This window comes from Lampetra planeri, chromosome 16 (assembly GCF_965212315.1).
Source record: "Lampetra planeri chromosome 16, kcLamPlan1.2.h2, whole genome shotgun sequence".
NCBI classification, from domain to species: Eukaryota; Metazoa; Chordata; class Hyperoartia; order Petromyzontiformes; family Petromyzontidae; genus Lampetra; species Lampetra planeri.
This window is the reverse complement of record NC_136122.1, coordinates 12,718,160-12,744,118: the sequence shown is the minus strand read 5'-3', so window position 1 is coordinate 12,744,118 and position 25,959 is coordinate 12,718,160. Positions and strand designations below refer to the sequence as shown.

Sequence of the window (25,959 nt, the reverse complement as noted above, 5' to 3'; positions counted from 1 at the left end):
ATCACTACTAATTGCTGTCCATACAACCTTTACAATCGACCAATGAGTGCTCGATGTGGTTTTCTCTCAAGCTTGCAGTGACATTTTATTTGCATTTGGAATAGCGCTTTTGAAAAACAGATGGCTCTCCGTTGGCTTCCAGACACAAAGCTTTGAATCATTTTGAGATGGGCTCTCTATTCACTATTATGATGGATAATTGTTGTCCTTTTATTTAATATATTCCTGTTGATGTTATGTTTATGTAGATATTGATATCTATCACCTCTTTTAATCAGATTCCGCCGGTTAAATTATTTTAACGTGTGCTGATGCTGCACTTTACGGTGATATGCTTACCAATGGTAAGGTGATACAATTATCACTGGGCGGAGTGGTGGCAGGGTGGTTCAAATGTGAGTTTCAAGGCTCACATCAGTGGTGAGTAAATGTCTGAACCAGTCCAAAGTACGCTCTCTTCACCACAAACCATTGCGGCTTAGTGTAGTCAAGCAATAACCATGATCATGATAGCGCGGGGGAGGCTTTCGTCTAGCAGTGCATTGACAAAGGGCTGTAGGTTTTACTTGAATATGTCAGTCATTGTCACCAATGATGGCGGTTCATAATTGATTGTTTGGGTTTGGCCACTTCATAATCTGACCAAATAGTTATTTTGTATCAAGAAGACCCTTCACCACCTGACACGGACAAGCAAATTAAATTGTCAATGTTCAAGCATTTAACACGTGAAATATTATCCATTCATCTCACCGGTAAGTTAAAGAACAATTCTCGCAATTAATAATTGCCATTTTCTCACATTTGAGAATGTTTCTTTAACTAAAACCCTACAAGTAATGATCAAGGTACCTCTTGTCATTGCAGCAACTGGAAGGAGACTAACAATGGGTTTTTCCTTGCTTGTTATTTAATTAGCTCGATGTTACTTTCTCTCCGATTTCATCATCCTGCGTGTGTGGGTGTATTGTGTTCCTCCAACAGGAAAACGGACCAGTGGCCTCCAAATCTCATCATGCAGCTCATTCCACAACAGCTGTTGGTGAGCACCTCTGTAACTATGGAATTCAGTTTTTGTTTACACTGTGACCTTTCAACAGAGTGCAAGCAAGCATTCTTTTGTGCGTTCATCCTCGCGCAGAATTGTTTCCATTTTCTCATAGCGGTGAAAGAGAAGTATCATTCCTTCATAACTTAGCCCATGAATTTATTTAGCTTTTCTTTTTCATTTGTATGTTATCCACCTGTCCAACACACTCGCCCCGCTCTCACCATCTCCTCCGCACAGCGGTATTGTTGTACAATGCATTGTCGTGTTGCTAAATCACAGCGAGTGTGTTTCTAATTTTAAAGGTCATGTTTTAATTTTACATGGAAACAAAAAAAAAATAAGTTATACATTTTCATTGCAACTCGTTTGATCCGTCCGGTCAAATCTTATCACCTTGCAGTAGTCTCGAACGTCGAGCCCAGTCTCAGTCCCAAGAGATGCTCGTGTAAAATATAAAAGAACATGTATCCACTCCATTCCCTTTGACCAGTCTGCCTCCCTGTCTTCAATCGCAAAGTTCAACAACCTCTGATGCATGCCGAGGCTGTGAGAGCAACACAGAGAGCATTGTGACAACTGTGTGATACAGCTATATAGAGGGACGAACGCTCTTTTTAAGTTAATGAACAGATGATTTCTGAAAGCACGACTCGGTGGTGGCAATTGTAGCTTTTATTTTACATAGTCTTGGTGACACATACACAATAACTGTAAGGCATCTTAAAGCTAAATTGCTTTTCAAAATAAATCCATTGTGTATTGGTGGCAGTTTGTTAACTTGCCTGTGATGGATGAGCGGTGAGTATTCAGTGCTCAGAGCTAATCAGTAAGCAGCTTCACGGTAGAAATGCATGCAGTACATTGACTTAATTGAATACAAATGTGTCAATATGCCCAACCACATGATTGGCCTCTTAGCTAGCCCATGCTTCATTACTTATTGCTACAGTTCATCGCTTCGACAGAACTCTCTCATTCCGAGTGGCATATGTGCAAAGCGAGCACGTCATTTTATTAGCACTGCTAAATTCCTGTGTTGGCTGGGATTTTGGATTGAGAGGATACAGCATTTAGCAGCAGTGGGGTTACAATTGAAGTTCTTTTGTTGAAAGACAGCGGGCAACTGCTGGGTGGTGACCTGGTCCCTATGGCATGAGTACTTGGGCATAGGCAAGTGATGCAGCCTTCTCACCTAATGTCAAAAAAAGTGTTTTTTTGTTGGCGTTAAAAAAATGAACTGGTGACATTGCAATGTGCTAGAGGCCTTGACTACATAGAGGGCCATGCCCTCTGTACTCGAAGCTATGTTGCCTAAAATAGGGGGACACACACAGGTGTCAACTCTTTTCTCAGTTGTTCTGATAACAGCCCTCATGCGAGTTCAACTCTTTTGTTACAATTTGATGGCTGAGTTTCTGGCTGTGTGTGTGTGTGAGCTTGTGCTGTAGCGGTTAGCGCGCTGCGCTACGAACCTGGCGACCCGGTTTCCATTCCCGCTTACGGCCAACACCAGTGACGATTATCTGAAACGGTCCTGGGCCTCCCCTAGGTCGATTAAGCCTCAAATGAGTACCTGGTGCGATGTGTAAACATTGTCACGAGGGAGACAAAGGTGGCCGGGTGTGGTGTTGGCCACCCACCCCCGCGTATGCCGTGCCGGCCTTTATAGGTGCTCGCGATCAGCACTTGCCTCAACAGTCTGTTACAGGCTATACGGGGGATCTTTGTCTTTTTCACTTGTGGAGCGGTAGTGTCGCCATTTAGCGGACTGCGCTATGGACCCGGCAACCCGAGGTCGATTCCCGCTCACGGCCAACGCCATTGACGATTATCTGAACTGGTCCTGGGCCTCCCCTAGGTCGACTCAGCCCCAAATGAGTACCTGGTGCGGTGTGTAAAACATGACCACTAGGGAGACAAAGGTGGTCGGGCGTGGTGCTGGCCACCCATAAATGCTCGCGATCAGCACTTGCCCCAACAGTCTGTTAAAGGCTATACAGAGGATCTTTGACTTTTTACAACTCTATTAATGTACATATGAGTTGTGGTAGTATAATTCGCACACAGTTCTTTGCTATGCACAATCCCAGTGGAAAATGCACTTCGCATAACCTTTTCTTAGATTACCCCAGCTTAATTAATGAGTACCCGATACAATATCAGCATCAACACGGGGGAGACAAAGGTGGCTGGTGTTAGTGCTGGCCACTGCAGTGCCTTGTGTCACGCTATGCTGCATAAGTGTTTGCTAACAGCACCTACTTCAACGATTGAAAAGACTGAACTATGGATCTCTCCCCTTGTTCGTGTGTTCAAGCGTGTGTGTGCACATTATTTTTTTTTGTGTAGCACTTGGTGTAGGACACATGGTGCAATGACAAATAAAATGTCCATTTGCGTCGGTTCTGCTGTGCTTTTGCTGCAGTTGCTTTCATTTGGATGCTAGTCTGCCCCTGCCATGGAGACGGCATGATAAGCGAATCATAGGTCAAGGGTTTAATTGTTCTTTATATTTGCACGTGTGAGTGTGTATTTTGAACTTTTTTCGCACCGTACGTAGCCAACTGCCAATCAGAGGTGCGGGGGAAGGACCAGTTCTAAAGAAATGAGTTAGATGCAAAAGTGCCTAGCTCCAGAGACTTCGTAATATCGGAAGGAAGAGTGTTCCAGATGGTCACACCTCTGATTAGCATGATTGGCTACATACATACAGCGCGAAAGAAGTTCAACATACATACCAGCGCATCTGGAACAGTATATGCTTATGTGTACCACACTACAAACCCGGCGACTGATGTCCTCTGTGCGTACGTGCATGTGCGCGCGTGTCTCTCTGCGTGTTCCCATACGCGCAGTCCAGCCTGGGCCCGCTGTTTAAGAACTCGCGCATGGTGCAGTTTCAGTTCAGCAATTCGGACGTGGAGTCCCTCAAGGCGCTCTACCGCATCATGGCCACGGGATTCGTGAGTAGCACACGGTTCCTTCGACGTGACGGCTCACTTGGAACAAAAAATCTAAAACGCCACCGTGGACAATTACCCACTTTAGTGTCAATTGCCACATTTACACGTGCGGGGGGGGGGGGGGGGGAATCACTTCCTGTGTTAGCGAAACGCTTTCGAGATGGAGGAAAAAAAATCTGCACATGTAAATTTACATGCAGCTGACGTCGAGGCTTGGGACGGTGGCGGTTGTTTTTTTTCTGTTTAGAGCGTGCAGGAGCTGGTTATGCTGTGAGTCTGATGAGGTATTTTTAGCGGTTTGTGGATGCTACCGGCTGTGTAATGGGCTTTTTCTTGGAGTAAAAACAGAGGGTTATAGATTGCGTGATTGTTTAAAATGCAAGCTACAATGAATATTGGGCAAATATAAAAAAGCACAAATGAAAGCATCCCACCCGAGGAACAAAAGATGCTGATAATCCTTCAGAAAGTCTGTCCTGATTATGAATTTGATAGGCTCAGCCTAACCGCTTATGAATGCTTTGGATAAAAAAAAATCCCTGTAATCATAATTGGTATTTTTATTTAATTGGATGTTAATCGGCTGAGAGTGTGAACAGAAGCATGTCCTATCTGCCACGGCAGTGAGCACATGCTGTAGTTTTCCAAAGCATCTCTCTTTACTGTAGACTGGACATCAAAGAGCCTGTGGCATCATTTGTAAGAGTAGAGCATTGTGAACATATTTAACGATTTTTGTTAAATAACCTCTATTGAGATTGTAATTTAAATCCGTTATTCATAACAAAACGCGGTACAACCTGAACGCACATCGGAGAACCGGACAGCACAACCACAAGAAAACCTACGCGTAGGACATAGACTCTCGTTATCAGTCGCTCTGCAACATCCGGGCGTGCGCAAAGACCCAGAATCTTGTCGCTCCATTCTAACGCCCCTCCCGGTGCGCCGTGCCGCGTTCCACCCTGGCAGGCGGGCTGCGTGCACTTCCCGAACAGTGCACCGTGCGAGGTGCGCGTGCTCATGCTGCTCTACTCGTCGCGCAAGAAAATGTTCATGGGCCTCATCCCCAACGACCAGAGCGGCTTCGTCAACGGCATCCGCATGGTCATCACCAACCACAAGAAGGCACAGCAACAGCGAAGCGTACGTCCACCACCACCCCGGCCCGCCCCCCCACCCCCGTATCCCCGCGACCCCCTTTTCCTTGCCTTCCAATCATTGCGATCATTGGGCTGCTGTCACAGGCTGGGTTGAGAGGGACAGAAGGAGAGTAGTGGAAGGGAAGATGCATTCATCTAAACGACACGGTGGGGAAGGGAGGGGGAGGCATCCTTATACTTGAGAGAGGAGGTCATTTCTGTAAGCACAGAGGGTGCACCTTTTTGCCAAGTAAGTGGGGCACATGGCTGATCAGGCTTGCCGGGGCTTAGGCTAAGCGAGGACAGCTTTTATGCTGCGTGTAACCGCTGATTTAGGTCGGTTCCAAAATGACAACCAAATCTGATTTTAATGGATGTTCCCTCCAGGGGCATTGTTTGCCATAGTTTCCCTGACATGTGAGCTGCAATTGGCGAGTAGTGTCAGTTTGAATCACCGTGTTGCAGCCTCAGGCAATTCATGTAATTCGTAAAAAAATTGCTCCATTTTTGTTCAGTTACGTTAAGAATGCCCCATAGCTCCACGCGCGGCCATAGAGGCTAAGCGGCTGCTCACACCGCGCTTGTGCGGGATGACGTCGCAGGGCCTCGTTTTTGCCGACGTCGTAGCTCTCTGGCCGTTGTCGTCATCTTGCAGCTGTCGTGCGCGTTGGAGCTGTCGCCAGGGCGACCGGTAGCGGGGGCCTTCCCAGGGAGGCGGGGTGGGCACTGATATCGGGGCAGCTGCAGTCCTGCTTAAGCAGACGGCGGCGATTGAGGGGATGCCTTGTTCGCCGATTGCGGCACGGCTCGTCTTCGGCGTTCATTCCACGCAAACGGACATCCGGCCGTTTGAAAGCCGAGGATTTCGGTGATGCACATAGTTTGGCTAATTCATTACAGTGGCTGCTGTGTGTGGAAGTTCTGCTTGTTTTTATCCTCCTCTCTATTCAAAACGTAGAAAAGATGGGGAGTTCCCTTTTCTTTGGGCAGTCTAGGAGTTCCTTGGATTGAGCAACAAGCACTGCTGTGCTGCAAGCAGGGAGAAGAGTAGTGGCCCTTAGCAGTTGGGACCCTTGGCATGAAACAGGTGGTGCTTTAGATCTGAGGAGTGTGGGCCCTAAGGCTAATCAGTTGGGTGTTTTATCGTACAAGGAGTGCTTTTTTGCAAAGCAAAGAAAAAAGGAGTTGCCTCTCATCTGTTGGCATGGCTTTATTTTTTAAAATAATAATATAATCTAAAACTAGCTCATCTGGTTAAGCTCTTTCAACCCACTGGCTCAGTTTATTTATAACTGCGTTCATTCATGTCGTGAAAAAATGTCGACAAAACACGTTGCTCAAACGGTGCACCAACACAAAGATCCGGGGTCTGTGGGTCAGTCGGTCGGATGGACGGTTGGCGATCCATATCGCACTTCTGTTTAAAACGTTGGGTTGGATTGGGCTGGAATTGTCACGGGAACTGCACGTTGTGAATCTCCGGGTGGGCTCCTTTTCTCTCTCTGCTCGTGGATTCTGGTCTGTGCCGAGCGACGTGTGTGATATGATGGTGCTGTGGTCTCGGCGGTGCTGTGTTGAGTGCAGGCAGATATCAAAAGGAGATGGACCCACAGCTCTGTTGGTATTCCCAGATGGTCACAGTTGTATTTTTTTTTGTTTCTGCGTGTGGAAATAATAAAACGTTATTAGAAACCGGAGTGACGTGCAAAAATGGGTAGCGCAGCATACGCAGAGGGATCACTACTGGCCCAAAATGCTATAATTTTATTGCACGTATTAAAAAAATTGTATGTATTTAATAATCAATTTGCCGTATTTCTAATGGTGGAATTGTAAACCTGTAATTCCACTGTCAGGTTATTTCAAGTTAATTTTGATGTTGTGCACAAAATTAAAGAGGGAGCCTGAGCTAATGTGCTTTGTTCCCGTAAATGGGAATCTTTAAATTGGAATAAAATGTTAATTGCAGTTCACTTTGGATGTTGGGCTGAAACAATATGAGCAAATTAGCATTGCGGGAATATTATGGGGCCTGAAACAAGAGTCAACATGCTGTGCTCGTGTGCGTGTCTGCGTGCAAATGTGTATAACATTACACTTGCTTTAGAGTGTAGTATTACTACTAATGTCTGTTTAACACGTAGGCTTTCGCGGCCAATATTATCCATAATAGAGGTTTTATTGGGTTAGCTCGCGTCAATATAAGTGTGTCGTTTAACCCTCCACCACCCGACACAGCCAATTAGCAAGGTTTTTCATATAAACACACTGGTGTGCTGCACTTGTAACGAATTGGAATGTTCTGTTTACATGACAAGCCTTACTAATTGGCTGTGTCGGGTGGTGGAGGGTTTAACGACATATTTATATTTCCGCGATCTAACCCAGAAATACCTCTGATGGAAACTCTTGTCTGTTTACACACAGTTCAGCCATCCTCAGTTGTCTTCTTACATAGATTATGCCCTTATACTGGTAGGAACCACCTGGTTCCACCAGCCCACAGGGGATTATAGTGTCCGTCCGTCGTGCATCCAAAAATGGGAGGGGTGGGGCTGGGTGGAGAGGGGAGGGTGGGGAGTGGCTGGGTGGGGAGGGGTAGGGTGGGGAGGTGTAGGGTGGGGAGGTGTAGGGTGGGGAGGTGTAGGGTGGGGAGGGGAGGGTGGGGAGGGGAGGGTGGGGAGGGGAGGGTGGGGAGGGGCTGGGTGGGGAGGGTGGGGCTGGGTGGAGGGTGGGAGGGGTGGGGCTGGGTGGGGAGGGAGGGAGGGAGGGGCTGGTCACCCCCTGGTGCCCTTATAAAACTCAACGTTTAACCTACTCACGCCGGCTTGTGCCCGCCCTCACAGTCGGGAATATTTGCGGAATACACCACGCCGCCGTTGACCCTGGCCATTGACCGAGTAACCCAACGTTCCTACCAGCTCCCTCCGCAGAAATGTGTTAATTGTGTGATATGTTATGCTTTTATCAATATACCTGTCTCTGTATTTGATATATGTTTTACTTTTGTACATTCGTATTTACATTTATTATATATGTGGATATATAGCCTGCTTATCATTGCATGTATGTACAGTATAAGCATGCAAGATATTTTTTTACACATTTGTGCTGAGAAATACATCCCACAAATAATCAAAGTAATTTCCTTTTCACACTTGAGTTCATAGCATTTAATTTCAACTCATCATACATTTGTAGAAGAGCATTCTGTCATGCCAAATACTCATTTATAAAATTGGCCATATTTTAACACCATCCTGAATGAGTCTTGAGACTCCATGAGGCTGTCATGGGTAAGGAAGTCATTATTAATGCCTTTCAACTAATATTGAAGGCGTTTATACGTTACCTCTGGCCATCTGTCTGTAAGCTGCAATATAGAACTGTGTTGCTATTTGGGACTGTTGAAAACCTGCCAAATCCATCAAAGGGTTAGCTCAAGACTTAGAGACACAAATTCGAGCATGATCTGGAATTTTGCAGCTGAGCGTCCGTAGGATTCTGTACTACCGTGTGAAATACATCCAAACACAAACGCACATTGGAATGCATCACGTAAACCCTTGCAATATGCGTTTTTTTTTCTCACCCAAAACTTGTTAATATTTTAACTGTAACTGACCTGGCGCATTGAGTTATCCTTTTTTTTTTTATTATCGGCAGCAAGGTCCCCCGTCGTTCTAAAACCCCAGTGGCCGTGTGTTGCTCTCTTCGTCAGCAGCAGCAGCAGCAGATGGGTGGCGGTCCGGGGGGCCCCCAGCAGCCAGGACAGGGGGGCGCTCAGCAGCAGGGTGCGGGGCCACAGCCTGGGGCTTCGGGACAGCCCCCCACAGGCGTTCCAAATTCTGCGGGGTTCCCCAGCCAGCCTGGAGGGCCAACCGGACAGCCCACTGCCCAGCAGGTATGGCCGGTGTGCATAAATACATGCCCACTACCACAGTCCCCTTTGAACTCTTTGCTTTGTATTCTAAAACCTTGCGCGTGTTTGTTTTGTATGCAGGCCTTGTTTTGTTGAAGCACCGGATGCCTGTTTTGTTTATTGTCACGCGATGAACCACTGTGTAACTGTGTGCATTGTATCGGATGCACGAATGCAGCAGTAACCATACGAAGAAAGTCTTAACGATTGTTTTTGATGTTTGGGTCTTTGAGGTTGGGACATCTTCGGTCGGTTCTTTCTTGGCACCACTCGATGCCAATGGGATGTGTTCCGTAAGCGGTTTTCGCCACGCAGTTGACATGGATCAGAAAGAGAGAACCGGATGTGTTTGCCAAAAATACACTTGTCATGCAGTATTTGGGCCCCTCTTGGCTTGTAAAAATAAAAACAATAATAGGAAACTAGCCAGGAGCCCGAAGCAACAAGGCAGCTTGTGACAGCAGAAGGGAATCCACTAATGGACTTTGTATTGCTCATTGAAAATCACGTGTGCTGTTTGTTTAGCACTGATGAGCTCTATGTAGCTGGAGCAGATTAAAATTTGCTTTCTTTTGTGAAAGACGAGGCTTTTGTATCCACAATTAGGGTCTGGCAAGTAAGTGCATAAAAGCCCCTGGAAGGCAAGCAGCCACATTTTGAATAGAGCATCTTAATGCAGTTGTTCTCCAAACGTATGTACGAGTGCAGACCTTGAAAGGGGCACGCACGGGGGCGCACGTGAATAAAGGGAACATCCTGATCACGGACGGTACTTTTCTCTTCACGTTGCTGAGTATCGAGTGCTTGTGTGTGATGGGATTCAGTCCTCTTTCATTTTCGTTTGCGCTTTACGCACGTCGTCCGACATTGCCGTGTGATGCAGGTGCCACGGCAAGCCCTTGGAGCACCGGGGGAGTCCTTGCATCATCACTGTCTGACTTGTCTTCCCCCACGGCGCTTGCTTGCACAGGAAAATCCGTGCCCGTGGGCTGCATTTAATGGTCTTGTACCGCGTCCCTTGTTCATGCAGATAGCGCCTTATCAGGACCCACGGCACCTTCACGGCGGACATATCCGAGTGTGGCGCACGACCGAGTCGGCGCCTCCTTGCCTCCTTAATGCAGCGCGTGTTCTTTCAGGCATCTGCAGCCACCGTTTAACTCCCGCTGTTGGCCGGACGCAGTTTAACGAGACGTTGCCGGCGTTTCCCTCTCCTCGGTCGTTTGGATTCGCGTTCGTTCCCTCAGGTGCAGTCTTCCGGCTGCCCAATTGTCATAACCTCCTTGCCACACACTTCCCGACACTGCTTCTGTGTTCGGCGTGGCTCCTGCCCGTGCCTTTGTCATTTTTTTTTTTACTTTCTTAAAATTTCAAAGGTTGCGTTTTTCGTTGGCGGCGCAGTCTGGCACGAGCCATTAACGCGAGCTCTGTTGCGGGACGCGTTGCGGTGCCACGTCGTACAGTCATGTCAACAATAATTCCTCGCCTGCCTCCTTCTCAGCGGCAGAGCTCATTGCGTCTTTTAACCGAACACCTGGTGCCCTATCCCCCTCCTCCACCTGTGTTCTCGCAGCTACCAGGTGCAGGAATGGCGAACCCTCCGGCAGTAGTGAACTTGGAGGAACAAAGGCAGCAAAACCTGGTGTGTTTTGTACGCTTCCTTCCTTTTAGTCTGAGACTGACCCTCACTCAGGCCCTCCCCCTCCTCCCTCTGACGTTAGCATTCGTAATACCATTTAGTATCATAATGGCATGGTACTGTTTTGCCCATCTGTGACTTGGGATTTTTGATGATGACTTTCTGCAATGTTTACAGGTGATCATTTACCATTTTGTTTAGTGCTTGCTCCTTTTTTGTTGTTTTGTTCGAGGGCCTCTACCGTCTCATTTGTTTTCCGCGTGCACTTGACGTTCTCATTCCCCGACTGTGCGTCCCTTTGTTTGCGTGCCTAGCGTCACATCCAGGCCCTGCAGCAGACGCTGGAGGCAGCGCAGAAGAAAGAGCAGGCCCTGAAAGTGCAGCAGTTGCAGATGCAGCAGGTGGGGAGTTACCTCCGCTCGGGAAGCCCCTCCGTCCACTCGGAATCGTTTAAGGATCTGGGCTGACCCTCGAGCTCTCGAAGCCAGTGGGTTTTACATAGGAAGTGTGTGCCCTGGTTTGGTGCCAAATCTGCACCGTGCCCTTATTCCAGCAGAGGATGGATAAAGTGATGATGGTGATGGCCATTAAAAGGAAGATAAAGACCCGGCGATAGGTATAAAAATATAGAGGCGGGGCAACGATTAGCAAACTGCGCGATGAATCCTGCCGACCTGAGTTAGATTCCCGACCACCGTTAAATATCAGTGGCGGGTGTCATCTGAACCGATGCCACGTGCCTCCTCTTCGGCAATCTTCACTGGCGAGTGTGGTGACGTTACGGTCAGACAACGCCCCACGACCGACACAGCCTTCGTCAAGCAGTAGATCGACAAAGGAGCTGTACATCGGCTTCCCATTTTTAGTGCTTCGCCAGGTTTGGTGGAGGTAGGCATTGGGAGAAAAGAAAAATAATCAATCGGGTTGCAATTAAATTGACACAGATTGCCGTTTGAATCATAGCAATGTGTGGTAATGGCTCCCACTGAATGGGTCGGATGAAGGGTTAACATTTGAAATTAGCAGGAGCGCAGATGCTACATTTGGCTGTTTAGCCTGGTCCCAATTAAACTTGAAGTCAAAATGCAACGGCTGTCTCCCAAATGGACTTATTTTCAGATACTGTAATTTAAATGGGACAACTTGCATAAATATGCTAGGGGATTACTTTTGGCTATAATCTCATCCCTGATAGGACCGATAATATGTGCTCACTCGGTGAAAAGGAAATTATGAGCGTGTACACGTGGGTATGTAAACATAATATGCAGATTTTACGTGTAGACGCAAGCATGCACATATACACAGACACCTGTATAATGTCAAACTTATATGTTTTTGATTATTCGTAAAAAAAATTATTGCAGAAAGTGGATTATATAATGCATTTGAAAAAAAAACACATTTTCACAAATCATTCATGATGTGTTACTGTCATACATCCTGAAATTGATCACAGTGCAAAATTAAGTGGCAGGGACCTCATCCTGACAAGCAAAACGTGTAACTTTCCTTGGGAATTGTGAGATTGAAATGTCTGAATCATTTATTGCGTATGTTTTGTAGCAAAGGGAGGGGAAAAATATCACAAGACCTATTCTTAATAGTCATTAATCTTTGTTTTGCACAATCTTTTGTTTTATTCCCCGTATTTAATATAAATATGTGAGCATCCCCTTTTTAGAATTTGCATATATAAATCTACTCCCCCTCCTCTAAACAAACAACCCATAAAACTAATGTCGCCCACAGCTGTGGGCGCTTCCGCGGATTATGTTTCCCCATACCGATCACCTGTCTCGGTCACTAACCACTGTGGTGACATCGCGTGGTGGTGAGCGCGGGTGGGCTCGCCGCCAGTTGCTTGTGTTCTTGAAAGTGTCCGGGCAACACCAGCTGTGTCGCCGCAATGACGCGCGTGTTTGTCCGTATGCCGGGGTAGCAGCACATGAAGCAGCAGCAGCAGCAGCTGCAGCTGCGTCCTCAGCAGCCGGCTCAGGGGCAGGGCCAGGGCGCGCCGAACCCTGCCCAAGCAGGGGGCATGCCCCCTCGGCCGCCCAACCCCACGGCGAACCCGCAGCTACGCAGCCTACTTCTCAACCAACAGCAGCAGCAGCAGCAGGTGACTGACCGATTCATCGGCACGTGTGTGAAAGCAGTCAGGCTTATACGATCATAAGCCTGGCTTCCACACAAAGGGACGACTCGTGTATGGAAGTGACCCATGGCTGCCTCGTGATTTAGCCATTTGTATTTGGTCAATTAATCAGCATAGGAATTAGGTGTGGTCCACTTGGTCAAAAATACCGAGGACTGCAAGTAGGACCTGCGCTCGTGCAATAATCCGAAGTGGTTGCCCTTTGTATGTACGCCATTGGCAGCCTTAACAATCGGTGGTCATTAAGTCTTCCCTTTGAGTTGATAATGCATGGCCGTTTCACGTAAAGGACAAGCGCCGATTGAAATAGGTCAGACTTAAATTGCAGCCTTAAATCAATTGCCATTTTTTCGCACTGATCGCATCCAACGCTGACAAACGTGCGGGCTGGCCCGATGGGAGAGGGAGCCCCGTTCCTACGAGAGGTCGGATGGCCGAGTAATCGTCGCTAAAATGCCAAGCCCACACATCTGTGTCGACGACAGTAGGGCGTCATTTTTATGCCAGATATTCCCGTGTTGAAGTTATCCTCCTGCACCCTCCCCCCAAACATCACCTCCCTTGCTGCCCCCCCCCCCCAGCAGTTTTCTGTCTGGTGCATTATACCACGTGCTGTGTGCTCACCTTAGATAACTTTGCTTGTCGGTGCATGTTCCATTCATTAAGCGGAGACTTGTACACGCCTGCCTGTAAGATAGCTCGGCATATTGGCGTGCGCTCTATTCAGCCACGTGCACACACACCACATGCCTGCCTAAGATAACTGGGCATCGGTAATGTACGTTCCATTGGGGGGACAGAGATGTACACTTTGTGGTCGCTTTCCTTTTTCGGTTGGCCGCAGCCTCTTGGCCCATTCCCCGTCGGCCTTGTGTTATATTTCTAGTCACTGTGTGCACTAAAGAGATTGCAGGTGACTTGATGTAAATAAATCTGCAGCCAGAGCTAGCTCGATCGTTTTACTTGGGGTCACGATGCACAAGCCCATTTTGCCGTCTTGGCGTGTGACATATTTTCTGTAGGTAAAATCAGGGCAGAGTTACTTTGTTGATCTTAAAGCGATGGATGGAGTTTTGTTTAAGCTCATGGCAGATTACGGATTTGAGGCCTAACTTTCCCACTTTTTGGCAGGTGCATTGCCCAAAGGCACATTCCTTGCATGCTCAATATTTTTAATTCCCATTGTCTTGTGTTTGAAGGTGCAGTGTAAAAGTATTGCCTTGGAAGCTGCGTGTAAAGACTCTCTGGAGAGAATATCCATTACTTATTGGCAATGGGGTATTTGTTGGTTGAAAAAACTAGATGGAACAGAACATGAAATGCTATAAGTTTGTTTTGGTTTGATGACACAGCAGTCCAGAGTAGCAATACTGCTCATACTTATCCCCACAGCAGTTCTCTTCACTGGGGTTATTGGGCTTGTCATTCAACACTCATAATTGGTACAGAGTTCATGTGGATGATCAATATCGCTGTGCTTTGCAAGCAGACTTGTAATGCCACATCGACTGTGCCTTTAGACTTCTTAGCCATACAAAAAAAATCGCAACGGTTTACTTCCCGCACTCATTGCATGACAGGACTAAAGTGCATTTTTGTGGCATGATCTACTTATTAATGTAATTGTTTGCCGGTCACCCAGCAACCAACATCACCGTGCCTGTTTCTTCTGCCCTCCTGTCTTCCAAGCAACCGCAGCAGTCTCAGCAGCCTGGCCTGATGCCCATGCAACAGCAGCAAGGCCCGCAGATGATGTCCCACCAGGCCCTGGGGCAGCAGCTCACGCACCAGCCTCCGGGCCAGCAGTGGGGAGGACAAATGGCCCAGAGGCTCCCCATGCCCGGTGAGGATGGACACAGGCGCTGTGTCGTCTCGACCCGGAAGCACGTTTTTGGGGGGGAAATTAAGCTACAGGCACCTAGGGTAGGCGGAGGGGTGGAATGAAGTGCGCGCACGGGGCTGACCAAATGAAAACCTGCCAAGAGCGATCGCCTCTCGTGATCTAACATCGAGCGCGCGGGCTGTATCGGATAAAGCGGCGCGCGTGAAAAATTTGCTCACTTCCCGCAGGGCTCAACGTAATTGTTTACGTGCTAAAAATAGCACGCTCGGTGCAGGGCCGCTCCGTGGAGGTGTACTGGAACCCACAGATGACATTAGCAGGGAAAAAAAGTAATGATCAATCTCCCGTTACAGCTGGGGCTGCAGAGCGGTGACCACAGATGGTTCATCCATTGCCGATTTTGCCGAGACAGGTGGCCCCCGAGGATGGTTGGTGTGTATGGGGTTGAGCAATGTTCCTCTTGAAGGTTCACCTGCTACCGCGTAGATGTTCACGGTTGCGCCGCAGATCTCTCCACAGTGTTTTCAGGTTGTACTGTGTGGATGTTGTGCCGAACAACGCGAACACGCGTCTGAGAGCCCAAGATCCAAAAGCCGTTTGGCCCAGGTGACCCTCCTATACGTTTAGGTAGTATGAACCGAGGGAGGTTTTTATTTATTTTATTTTTTTATGTTATTTAACTACACTGCACCAAGACAGCCCAACCATGATAAAGCAAGCCCTACCCTCGCAAGATTCAGACTTGCTGCCTCACACTTTTCTCTCGCTAGCGGCAACTTGCAGGTGGACGGTCATGTCCCACAAGGCGTGGAGTGTGCAGTATTTTCTTGGCGCTGATGTTGGGCCCGGGGTATAATGCGCGCGACAATCCCTCCTCCGCTGTGTAATTTGAACGCCACCGACCACTGTTCTTTGGTGCCTAACCGTGCCAGCTGACTTTACCCTCCTGACTACGCCTCCCTTCTCCTGACTGGTTAGCAATGCGTGCAGTTGAAAATCTCTTTCATGAATGCGCACACACAAAGAAAAGCCACTTGGGAAATTCCGTGAACCAAAAACCCATAGAAATGTATTGTATTTTTTTGTACTTCAGCAAATCGTGCAGTGCATTACAGCAGCACGGGCACAGAGGAATAGTTCAATGCTTACACAAAGAAACGATTGGTACACATTAATGATCAAGGCGTGGTGCTTATGTTTCCTTTTGAGAGTGGAGCAGTGGCAGGTAACACGAGTCGTCAGATACGCAATATAACTGGGATGTCGAACGCTTGTCTGCCCAGGGCAGTGTGGTGTATCACATAATCAAGACCTCGACACCTGCGTTTATGACAGTCATGTTGCACAAAATCTCTGCGTACTTGCAAGCAAAATGGGAATAGTTATTTGATTAATTGTTCAAATTATTTCGTCTGTAAAAAAACGACATGGTAATCCGGATTATTTTTTCACATTTGGGTCTGGAGTTATTTTTGTAATTGTATTTTAACGTCACCATTTCCTCCGAGGTATATTGGTGCTTGGTGGAAATGATGCGTGCTAATTCCATTTAGCATCCAAGAAATAGTGGTGCAAAATTTGCTCAAAGCCAACATTAAACACTAAAAATGTTAATTTACACATTACCGTCGAGAAGTTTGACACAAATTGCGTATGAGGTACTCTTGCATTGGATTATAATGTGTGTAATAGTATGTATTCTCCAAAAGCACATCATCTTTAAATGCGGATTCAAGAGTGTAAACTTTAATACACAATGGGCCCTCCTAGCAATCTGAACACGTTAGTGTGTGCTCCTGGATCAGTACTAGTCCACAGATTTACACATGCACACATTCATGCTGTAGAGTTTCCCTTTAGCCTGTACATTTTTTTGTATGTATATCTGCCAGATGAATTTAACTGGCAAGGACAATATTTCCTTGATTGAACGCCTAAGTATTGAACAAAAGTTTATTTTTTATAGAAACTTTGGCCCTGATCTTAACTTCTCAAAATGTTGGTTCATGAATGAAAACGCCATTTTCTGACTTAATAGCATTTGCCAGGCGTGCCTGTATCCATTTAATTTGGAGGCAAGGATTTGTTTATAACATAAGTAATCTCCCAGCACCTGTGGGCTCCAATGGGACCAGTAGATGGCAGTACAGCAAATACATTCAAGAACCCATCTGTCCTGACCTCCTTTGAGTATTTTTTTTATTTGTACGCATATATTTACTCTGGATTCTTACCACATGCAAAACACTAATTGAAATATAATTGGCCAAATAATCCCTGTGCCAGGACCCTCTTGAAAAAGGTTCTTGAGCCACAGTGAGTTTTCTCTGTACGTGTATATATGAAATAACATTACTACGTAGGTTTTCAGTTGTGCTGTACAGCTTTCTGATGTCTTCGGGTTGTACCACGTGTTGTCCGGCATGATGTCCGATATATCCGAAGAAGCTGCCAGCACGTGGAGTATAAACGTCGGATATCATGCTGAACATCACGTGGTACAGCCTGTGAACACATTAGAGAGGCATGACATCATGATTACTTTTTTATTTACATTTAACTGGGTTGTACTCGTCGGCAGTGGAGATCGCAAAAAGTGAACTTGCTGATAAAACGCTGATGTCGATTTTCTTGTTTGTGGTTTTGCAGGTCAAATGATGATGAACCCAGGAGCCCGAGGACCAGTGCCCCCTTCCCAGCAGCCCATGTCCCAGCTGGGAATGCAGCAAGGTCCAGGGACGAGCATCATGTCCGAGGATGACATCATCATGGACCTCATGTGACGATGCGGGCAGACTTTGACGGCCAGCGCGTTGTCATCGGAGGAGTTGAGCTACAGGGCCCGTCTTATGTCGCTGTAAACGTAACCCACGAGAGACGCCGTGGGGAGCAGCAAGTCCCTCCCGTATGTGGGGAGCAATAAGTCTGCTCCATTGCACGAGCACACCATAGCAACCGCTCACGAATCGCGTAATTCAACAAACCGAGCTCCAAAATACGATGTGCAGGTTGCTTGACCATGTGTTTGTAACATCACGAATTGTTGCTGGGAAACCAGTTGCCACTTAGGGGTCTGAGTATTTATTTTATGTGCTAGCAAGTGACTGCATTTGTTATTTCCAGTCTTATCCACGTTTCTAGTATTGTTTTGTACACTTGAAATGTCTGCGAACAGGACCAGGCATATTTAGTGATGGATTTGCATAAAAAGAGCTCCTGGGTTGCCGCACAGTTTCTCAAGGGCAGCTGTAGCGGAGTGATAGCGTGGAACTTTGTGTGCAAACATTAAGAAGAGCACCCTTACTTGTAGCCATCGTGGCTTTCTACCGCAAGCTGTGGTGCACGGTAAGTGCATTGGAGAATCATCCCTAATTGTCGCTTTCACAAGCGCACAAAGAGCAGCCTTTTGCTTCATCCCTCATGCCCACCCCCCGCCCAGTCTCCCGCCATCAAAGCCATTTTGTAAATAATTATGACATTTTTCATGATGTCATCATTTTATGTTGGATCCTTGAAAGCGGTTTTCGCTTAACCACCTCCGCTTTGCACGGAATGTGCACTTTGTGTGCTCTGAGCAGTGGCCGGAAACCACGAGTGACCCATTCCTTGAATAAGCAATTTTCAGGCTGCACACGATCACACGACAATTCATGCAAGGACACAAGTTTTCCTGTTAACCTCACAAATCGAGTCGAGCGTTTTTTAGCGAGCACCTATTGCAACGAGCAACACCGCAAGTGTGTGTGTTTTTTGTTAGCGTTAACACTTGCTCTGACCTTTATTTCCTCAGCACAATTTTCAACACACCAGGTCGGGGGTGGTCATTTTAGACTTGAGTGAACATGTGGACGAGGCCTTACACCAGGGTATGGTTACCAGTAGCCACTCATGTGCATGGCCGCCGGGAGATGAACTGAGATGTCAGTTGGAAGGGTATTGTACCAAGGAGCGTATGACCACTGACTGTGTTACATTTGGCTCTTCCCACACTCCTGCGCACTTTCACCCATTCCCACTCGCACGCATTGATCTGGGACTTGAGCGTATTTGTGTTTGTAAATTTATATCACTAAAGACTTGTGCAGAGGGCACGGCTCACGGTGATCTATTTGTGTTTTTCCAATTGACGGCAAAAGTTTCTGGCTGTTGAATTTTCTTTGCAGATCATGGTGCAAGCAGCACGCTTCAGAACGAGGGGTTAAGCAAATATTTGTCATGAAACATTCATCACGTACTGGAATTTACCTTCTGCCCTGTATTGATCATTGGGACGTCGTTGAATTTCTCTTTAAATATTAAACATTGCAAATGCCATCGCATCTGTGTCCACTGCTTGTCGTGGCCAAGACCAAACGATCATAGTGCTCCTGTTCTCCTTTGAAACTAAATTGGCACAATGTGCTCAACCACTTAGTGTGTACGTACAATAAATGTATTAATCATCCACAAAGGCTTTACTCGCTGTGCCAATGGGCAATGCGCCTTCGTTCTTGTGGCTGGTACATGTAAAGCCCTTTGTGTCAATCCACCGTTGGATGAGGGCCTTCCCACACCTTTCGGGTGGTCGTGGGGTTATTTGACCACTCTGCACTACACTGGTCAGTGTGGGTTGGTGAAGGCAGGGAGTGGAAACGTAAGAACACAAGTACAGCAGATACATATATTTTATTGTACTGCCAACCACGCAGCCCCATGGCAACTTGTTTGTGCGTGGTGGCCACCCATCCAAGCACTATGAAGGCTCAACCCTGCTGATGATGTTGGGTGAATTCTGGGTGATTTTGTTATGGGTTCTACTGCATCTTAAACGCTGACAATTAAGGGTTGCATGTGGATTATAATTTGTCTTGGCACATCGCTGTGATGATGGTGTTTCTGTACACTTGTACGTTCTACAATGTGAAACCGGTCCAGTGTAAAATAATATGCCGCCTGAGAGAAATAGCGCAACCAATAATCGGATGAAGTTCGCTTGCTGTATTATACATCGCTGTATACACATTGGGATGGGGATGGAGGGAGATCACCAAAAAGAATCAATATTTTTGTAAGTGAAAATGATGACATGCGCTGCCTTGGATATGCCTGTGTGTTAAAGAAAACAGTATAGTATTTCAGCATACTGTATGACATGGGCAGTGCACGCGCCAGCCTATTGTGCCACTCTTGTTACGTTCTCTGCAGTACCCCACTTTTTTTGAAGGCTAAATAGTCATAATTAGTGTTGGATAATTTACTTCAAATGTTCCATTATTTATTTTGAATTGTGCTTTTCACGGTAGAATAACTTGCAGGAACATGAATGTTGCTGATCAACTCCCTCGCCAGTATGAAAGACGAAGTCTGTAGTTGCTTGACAATGGGTTCGCACTCGTGCTGCTCGTGTGTGATGGTGGATGCTGGCCGTCCCCAGCAAAATACATTTTCCACGATAAAAACCGACAACTCGTTAAAAGCCTAATGAGTCGATATAGTTCTGGGTTTAAATATTGATCACGATCTAAACCTCGAGAACATGTCTTGGAATTTTCACGGTGTTCTACGGTCCAGCCGTTAGTGCTCCTTGGTCATTTAAAGTGTGGCGTGTTTAATAGAAAGCTATTGAAGGTGCCATTATACGACCAGCCAATTCAATAGTTTTGAATTCTGACTTAAGCTTGTGGAGATGCGTGCTCGCTGAACTTTTAAAGCAACAGTCTTTGTAATAAAGCAACGTTAGACACCCCTTTGCCTGCTCCGAGTAATAAGCCTTGCAACCTGCATGTTAACATTTTCTATACACGCTACTAACGACTTGCGATATGCCTATCTCGATAAGTTATTTGCTAACATTTATCACACTTTGGTTTGAATCACTCTGTACACTTGTGACATTCCGAATACATACAAAAATATATGCCGTGATGAAAAGTCTTGTCTCTTCAATGGCAACTCGTCAGGTGGAGCTCGGATAAAAAAATATAATTGCAGCCTTGGGTATTATTTTACAGACCTTGAAATTATCTCAATGTCGCGACGTAATCTGAAATTGATAAGTAGAAAAAACGAATTGTTAACATTTCAAATATCCAATTGATATCGTATGTCATTAAATAGCACACCTATTCATTGGAGGTCCAATTGTTTATTGTTTGCCTGTCAATCTGGCATTTAAATCGGTAAACGATATCCACCATTAGTCCATTGTGCTCGGTGCCTTGGCAGTTCAACTGAATCAACATCTGATTGAAAGTTTCGTTTGCACATCCAGTCAAGTTAATCATTTGGGAACAATTCGACAATGACTTTACTATCCGTGAAAAATGTTCCGTTTGTGTGAGTTTACACTTTCAACGATCACCGCTGTAGCTGGGAGGCTCCAGTCGATGGCATCCAAAAGTCAACACCCGTTCACCTTTTTTCAAATGTGTTCAATACCCAACACACGTTTCGCACATGTCCACGGAGCGGCACTACAAACTCTGCCAGGACTGCACCTGCATTTATTCTATTTTCACTCGCATTTTTCACCTGTAGGTTGTCTATTTGGTTATCTGTGATCTTGCGCGGTAGGTTGTGAAAACGTCAACGGTGTAGACGGCTATTTGAGCAGGAACCTGTAGTATTACACTACCCGTCTTTGTTTGTCGGGCGTGGTGCTGGCCACTCACCCCCTCGTGTGATACAATACCCCTCTCACAGACCTTGCCCCAAAAATATGTTAAGGCTTTATAGCAGGGAGGTCTTTGTTCATGGGGGGAGCGGTGGTGCAGTGATTAGCGCGCTGCGAACCCGGCCACCCGAGTTCGATTCTCGCTCACCAGTGAGACAATAATCTGAATCGTTCCTGGGCCTCCCCTAGGTCGACTCAGCCCCACATGAGTACCTGGCGCGATGCTTAAACATCACCACTCGTTAGACAAAGGCGGCCGGGCGTGGTTCTGGCCACCCACCCCCTCGTGTGCCGGGCCGGCCTTCATAGGTGCTCGCGAACTGCACTTACCACCAGTCTAATGCTATACGTGTGATATGTGTTCTTGCGATATGATCTTAAAGATGTTTTTTGCTAACAAGTGCGCCTTTATAGGTGGGAGCACAGGGAAAGGAAGGCATTGTGGCCACGTGGATGTTGTGAAAATCCACATAGCATGTGATCCGACAGATGAGAAATGTTCTATCCGCTCGACACTGGAGTGGGAGGCTGGGTATGGCGGTGACATGCAGAACCCCCTGCCGTAATAATCATTCATTTCCATAATGAGACGGAGACTGGCTGCACAGACGCACGAGGGATGTTGCTTCCGTAATGCGCATGATGCCGCTTAAACTAATCAAAGAAATAGACATTCTGACAAACGCGAATCTCTTTAGTAGTTGTGCATAATGCACTTTGCCACTGCACAAATCCTCTTTCTGACTGCGCAATCGTCTCGGGCGTGGTGGCTGGCAGGCATTGCTGAATGGTTGTTCGACTGCCTTTCATTCTGCTTCTCTTTCGAACTTTGTTCTGCGAGCTCTCGTCTTGCATCGGTGTGTATCTCTATATAGTGTGTGCCTGGTGCGTGTGTGTTTTCCTGTCCTTCTCACCGCATATCTCAGGAGTCTATCTCTGTGTATTTGCCTTTCAGTTTCCGTCACCACTCCTTTGGGTGTGTTTGTGCGTGCGTGTTGGTGGTGTTGTTTCTGCCTCTGTCGATTTCACATTCTCTGTGGTCTCCGTCAATCCTCACGTGTGTGTGTGTGTGCATCTGGGTAAGCCAGTGTACAAGTGCCCTGTGTGTTCTGTAAAAGCCGGTGTGCACGCGTATGCCATAGTGTGTGTATATATACCTGAACGTTTAAGGTCGCTTTATACATTATTATACAGCATACGTACTTGCATGTGTGTACGTGTCTCTGCGTACACGTGTGTGTGAGTACGCCTGTGTGTGATAAGGCTATAGGGGGATCTTTGTTTTTGCACGTGTGCGTATATGTATGTATAGTACACGTACGTGTACTCGTATAAATTGCACGTGTATGAATGTGAATGCACACAAAGACACCCCCCCCCCCCACATCTTGCCCTTTCACAAACTGTTAGTGAGCACCTATGAAGGCCGAAACGGCACACGGGCGTGGTGGCCAGCAACACGCCCGGCCGCCTTTGTCTCCCCCAGTGGCCATGTTTACGACACACCGCACCAGGTACTGTACTCATTTGAGGCTGAGTCGACCTAGGGGAGGGCCAGGACCGGTTCAGATAATCGTCACCGGTGCTGGTGACCGTGCTCGAGAATCGAACTCGACCCGCTGGCATCGTCACGCAGCGCTCACCACCACACCACCGCTCCCCACGTGCGCGCGCACATTCACGCGCACGTGTTCACACTCACGCGCACGTGTTCACACTCTCGCGCACGTGTTCACACTCACGCGCACACTGACGCGCACGTGCGCGCGCACACTCACGCGCACTCACACTCACGCGCACATGCGCGCGCACACTCACGCGCACTCACACTCACGCGCACTCACACTCACGTGCGCGCGCACACTCACACTCACGCGCACGTGTTCACACAGTTGTGATGCGTGTCGCGTCCCGCCTCCCATTGGGCACGCACACACAGAGAGAGAGAGAGGCGAGGAAGGGGACCTCCTCCCTCATCCTTCCTCCTCCCCTCGCCGCCGCGATCTCATTCGGCAGCCCTGGCAAGCAGCAGGTGATGCAGCAGCAGCAGCTTCGCCTGCCTGCCGGCGTCCGCCAGTGTTGACCGGTCGCTGGACCTACTGCTGCTGCTTCTACTGCAAGGGCAATAATAGCCAGGGCATCGGGCAATCATAGAAAAGCATTGGTGTGGGGCTGGCCGCAGTGCAAGTAGGAAAATGCTGATTTGTTATTCGACGTTCGCGTAAATTATTTTTGGGGGGGGGTTAGGATTGATCAGATCTCTTATTTTGTTAGCCAGCGTTTATTTTGTTTATTATCGTCGCCGTCAATAGTGTAGTTGTTGTGTTGGAGCTATGCCAAGTTGTTTGCGTCTTATCTTGAGAGGCAGCCGCAGCTGAAATCGCGATGTAAGATCGCAAGGACACAACACACGCGGGGCGTTTACCCACCGACAGCGTCGTCTTAATTTATTATCATCGCCAATTATACATGGTGCGTTAAGTTTACCGGATAGAAGTAAAGAAGATGGTCTTCCTTCCTATCAAGAAGATACGCAAAAAGGCCAAGACGTTGGCAGCGATCGCCGTGCTGACGCTGGGAGTGTGGGCCACTTACCTCGGCACTCGAGCGGGTTCCCGCCCGCACACAGGTAGGCCTCGCGGCTGGGACTAGCGAGCCTGGCCGGGCTAGGGTGCGCCTCGCCCGGCAGAGCTCCCCGCGGTGGTAAGGGTCGGGATGGGGTGTTGATAATAATGTGTGTGGGGGGGGGGGAGCGCTGGTGTAGCGACACTAACACCATTGACGATTATCTGGTTCCGGGCCTCCCCTAGGTCGACTCAGCCTCATGAGTACCTGGTGCGGTGTATAGTATACTGTTTGTGTAGAGTATATCCGTATACAGTACATGTGTAAACATCGCCACTGGGGAGACAAAGGCGGCCGGGCGTGTGCCGTGCGGTTCTTAATAGGTGCTCGCTAACAGCGCTGGCCCCGACGGCCTGTTTGGGCTCTGTGTGTAGAAGGACGTGTGATGTGTGGGTTAATACAATGTAGACATTTCTGTGTGTGGAGTGCAGCTACACATGTACAGATGTACACGCGTGTGTGGGTAGTACATGAACACGTGTATAAAGGACGTATCTTCTTGATGTGTGGTTATGACATGTGCATGTGTGTGGAAGGACACACACGCAGGTTCTACATACGTGTGTAGTCCAGGTATATGCTTCGATGCATAGGTAACGCAGGTCCTAAGTGTACAGAATGTGTTGCACATGCACACCTGTGTGTATGTACGCACACTTATTTGCATAGTATGTATGTTGAACTTATTTCGAACCGTACATAACCAACCACGTGTTAGCATTACACGAACTGTAGCGTGCAATCCTCTAAAACAAAACACGCATTCGTCTTATCCCACGCCCTCACGACCGCAGCAGCATTCCAGTTCACCAATTCTCACGCATCACACCGGCGCGATTCGGTCGGTACTTTTAATACCAACCAACACGAAATCCTCACGCCTCCAAACCACATCCATCCTCCTCCCCATGGCTCTCACGCCTCCACAAAATCAACCTCACGCTGGACCAGTTGCCAATCTCAGGCATTGCCCCACCACGGTACAGCATTGGCAGTGTTGTTTTTAATATGTATAACAGTCCCGAGATGCAACGGAGTAATTAGATGAAATTGATTCCCAATCAACGAGCTTGCAATCAAAATACTATCCGGAGCCACATCACAGTCATCATCTGTACAGAACATTAATCGTGTTCATCAATGACACTGTGGCCTTAAATGGAAATATATATATTCGGCAACGTTTCAGACAATGACCCTTCTTCATAGCACACCTTCCATAGAGGGTAAGTAAAATTAACATAGCAACTGGTAAAGCTGTAACCTGTGGGTGGGGGGAGTAAGCAGTGGTTTGCCCTTGAATAGATGGGTTCCTGTAAAACTAACGTGGATTTTCCATCGCTGGCTTCTGGATTGTGCATGATAGCTGCGTTGCTATGTGGCTACGTGTTTAATGTTCAAAATATGGTGGATATATGGTACAACTACTGTAACTGGCAGTGGGAGGAGACATTGCGCTACTTGGTTTACTGATGATCGGGCGTCATGTATTCGTAAGTGATTAGTGTGAGGCTTGAAATGCTATGTTGAACTTAAGGCTGATCCTATTTTCAGAGTGAACTGGTAAACCTTCCAGCATTATTTTTGGGGACCCAAGTTCAAACATTTAGTTAATCATATATATTTGCAGATGTAAGCATGAACTGTAGTTTATCGTGCCAAACTTCAGATTTATTAGCCCTTCTAGAACATCATTAGAAAAATGGTTCAACCACTACACTTAAATTAAAGTATATGTGTTAGATGTACATATACTATACCTGCAAGCAAATATGGTCACACAACCCCACCAACCAACATGGAGTGGAGAGGCCTTGGCCCAGCAGTGGATTGACAAATGTCTGAAAATCAATCATACAGCTTTAATATAGATGCATGAAGCTAATAATATACACTCATTTTGACTTTATATAGTACACTGCTGCATATGCAGAACATTCAGTAACATCACACGATGCCACAGA

At 47.2% G+C, this 25,959-nt stretch overlaps 2 protein-coding genes across 9 annotated transcripts in view; both read left to right on the top strand.

Annotated features, from left to right (window-relative positions):
• The window catches only part of MED25 (mediator complex subunit 25), a 41,482-nt gene extending 21,039 nt beyond the window's left edge, over positions 1 to 20,443 (top strand). Inside the window, exons 16-24 of one of the 8 annotated variants that reach the window (XM_078601643.1) lie at positions 985 to 1,042; positions 3,907 to 4,014; positions 4,987 to 5,160; positions 8,881 to 9,060; positions 10,652 to 10,720; positions 11,032 to 11,118; positions 12,660 to 12,839; positions 14,565 to 14,718; positions 17,368 to 20,443. In XM_078601643.1, the coding sequence (XP_078457769.1) occupies positions 985 to 1,042; positions 3,907 to 4,014; positions 4,987 to 5,160; positions 8,881 to 9,060; positions 10,652 to 10,720; positions 11,032 to 11,118; positions 12,660 to 12,839; positions 14,565 to 14,718; positions 17,368 to 17,501 (1,144 nt within the window). In that variant the 3' untranslated portion in view covers positions 17,502 to 20,443. Of the gene's footprint in view, positions 1 to 984; positions 1,043 to 3,906; positions 4,015 to 4,986; positions 5,161 to 8,877; positions 9,061 to 10,651; positions 10,721 to 11,031; positions 11,119 to 12,659; positions 12,840 to 14,564; positions 14,719 to 17,367 lie in introns of all 8 variants that reach the window. The other 7 variants (XM_078601644.1, XM_078601647.1, XM_078601646.1 and 4 more) reach the window with 7 other exon arrangements.
• Positions 20,444 to 23,327: 2,884 nt separating this feature from the next.
• Positions 23,328 to 25,959, top strand: part of LOC144722973 (N-acetyl-beta-glucosaminyl-glycoprotein 4-beta-N-acetylgalactosaminyltransferase 1-like) — a 107,268-nt gene continuing 104,636 nt past the window's right edge. The window contains exon 1 of the mRNA XM_078601441.1: positions 23,328 to 23,999. Coding sequence (XP_078457567.1) covers positions 23,876 to 23,999 — 124 coding nt within the window. The 5' untranslated portion in view covers positions 23,328 to 23,875. The remainder of the gene's footprint in view (positions 24,000 to 25,959) is intronic.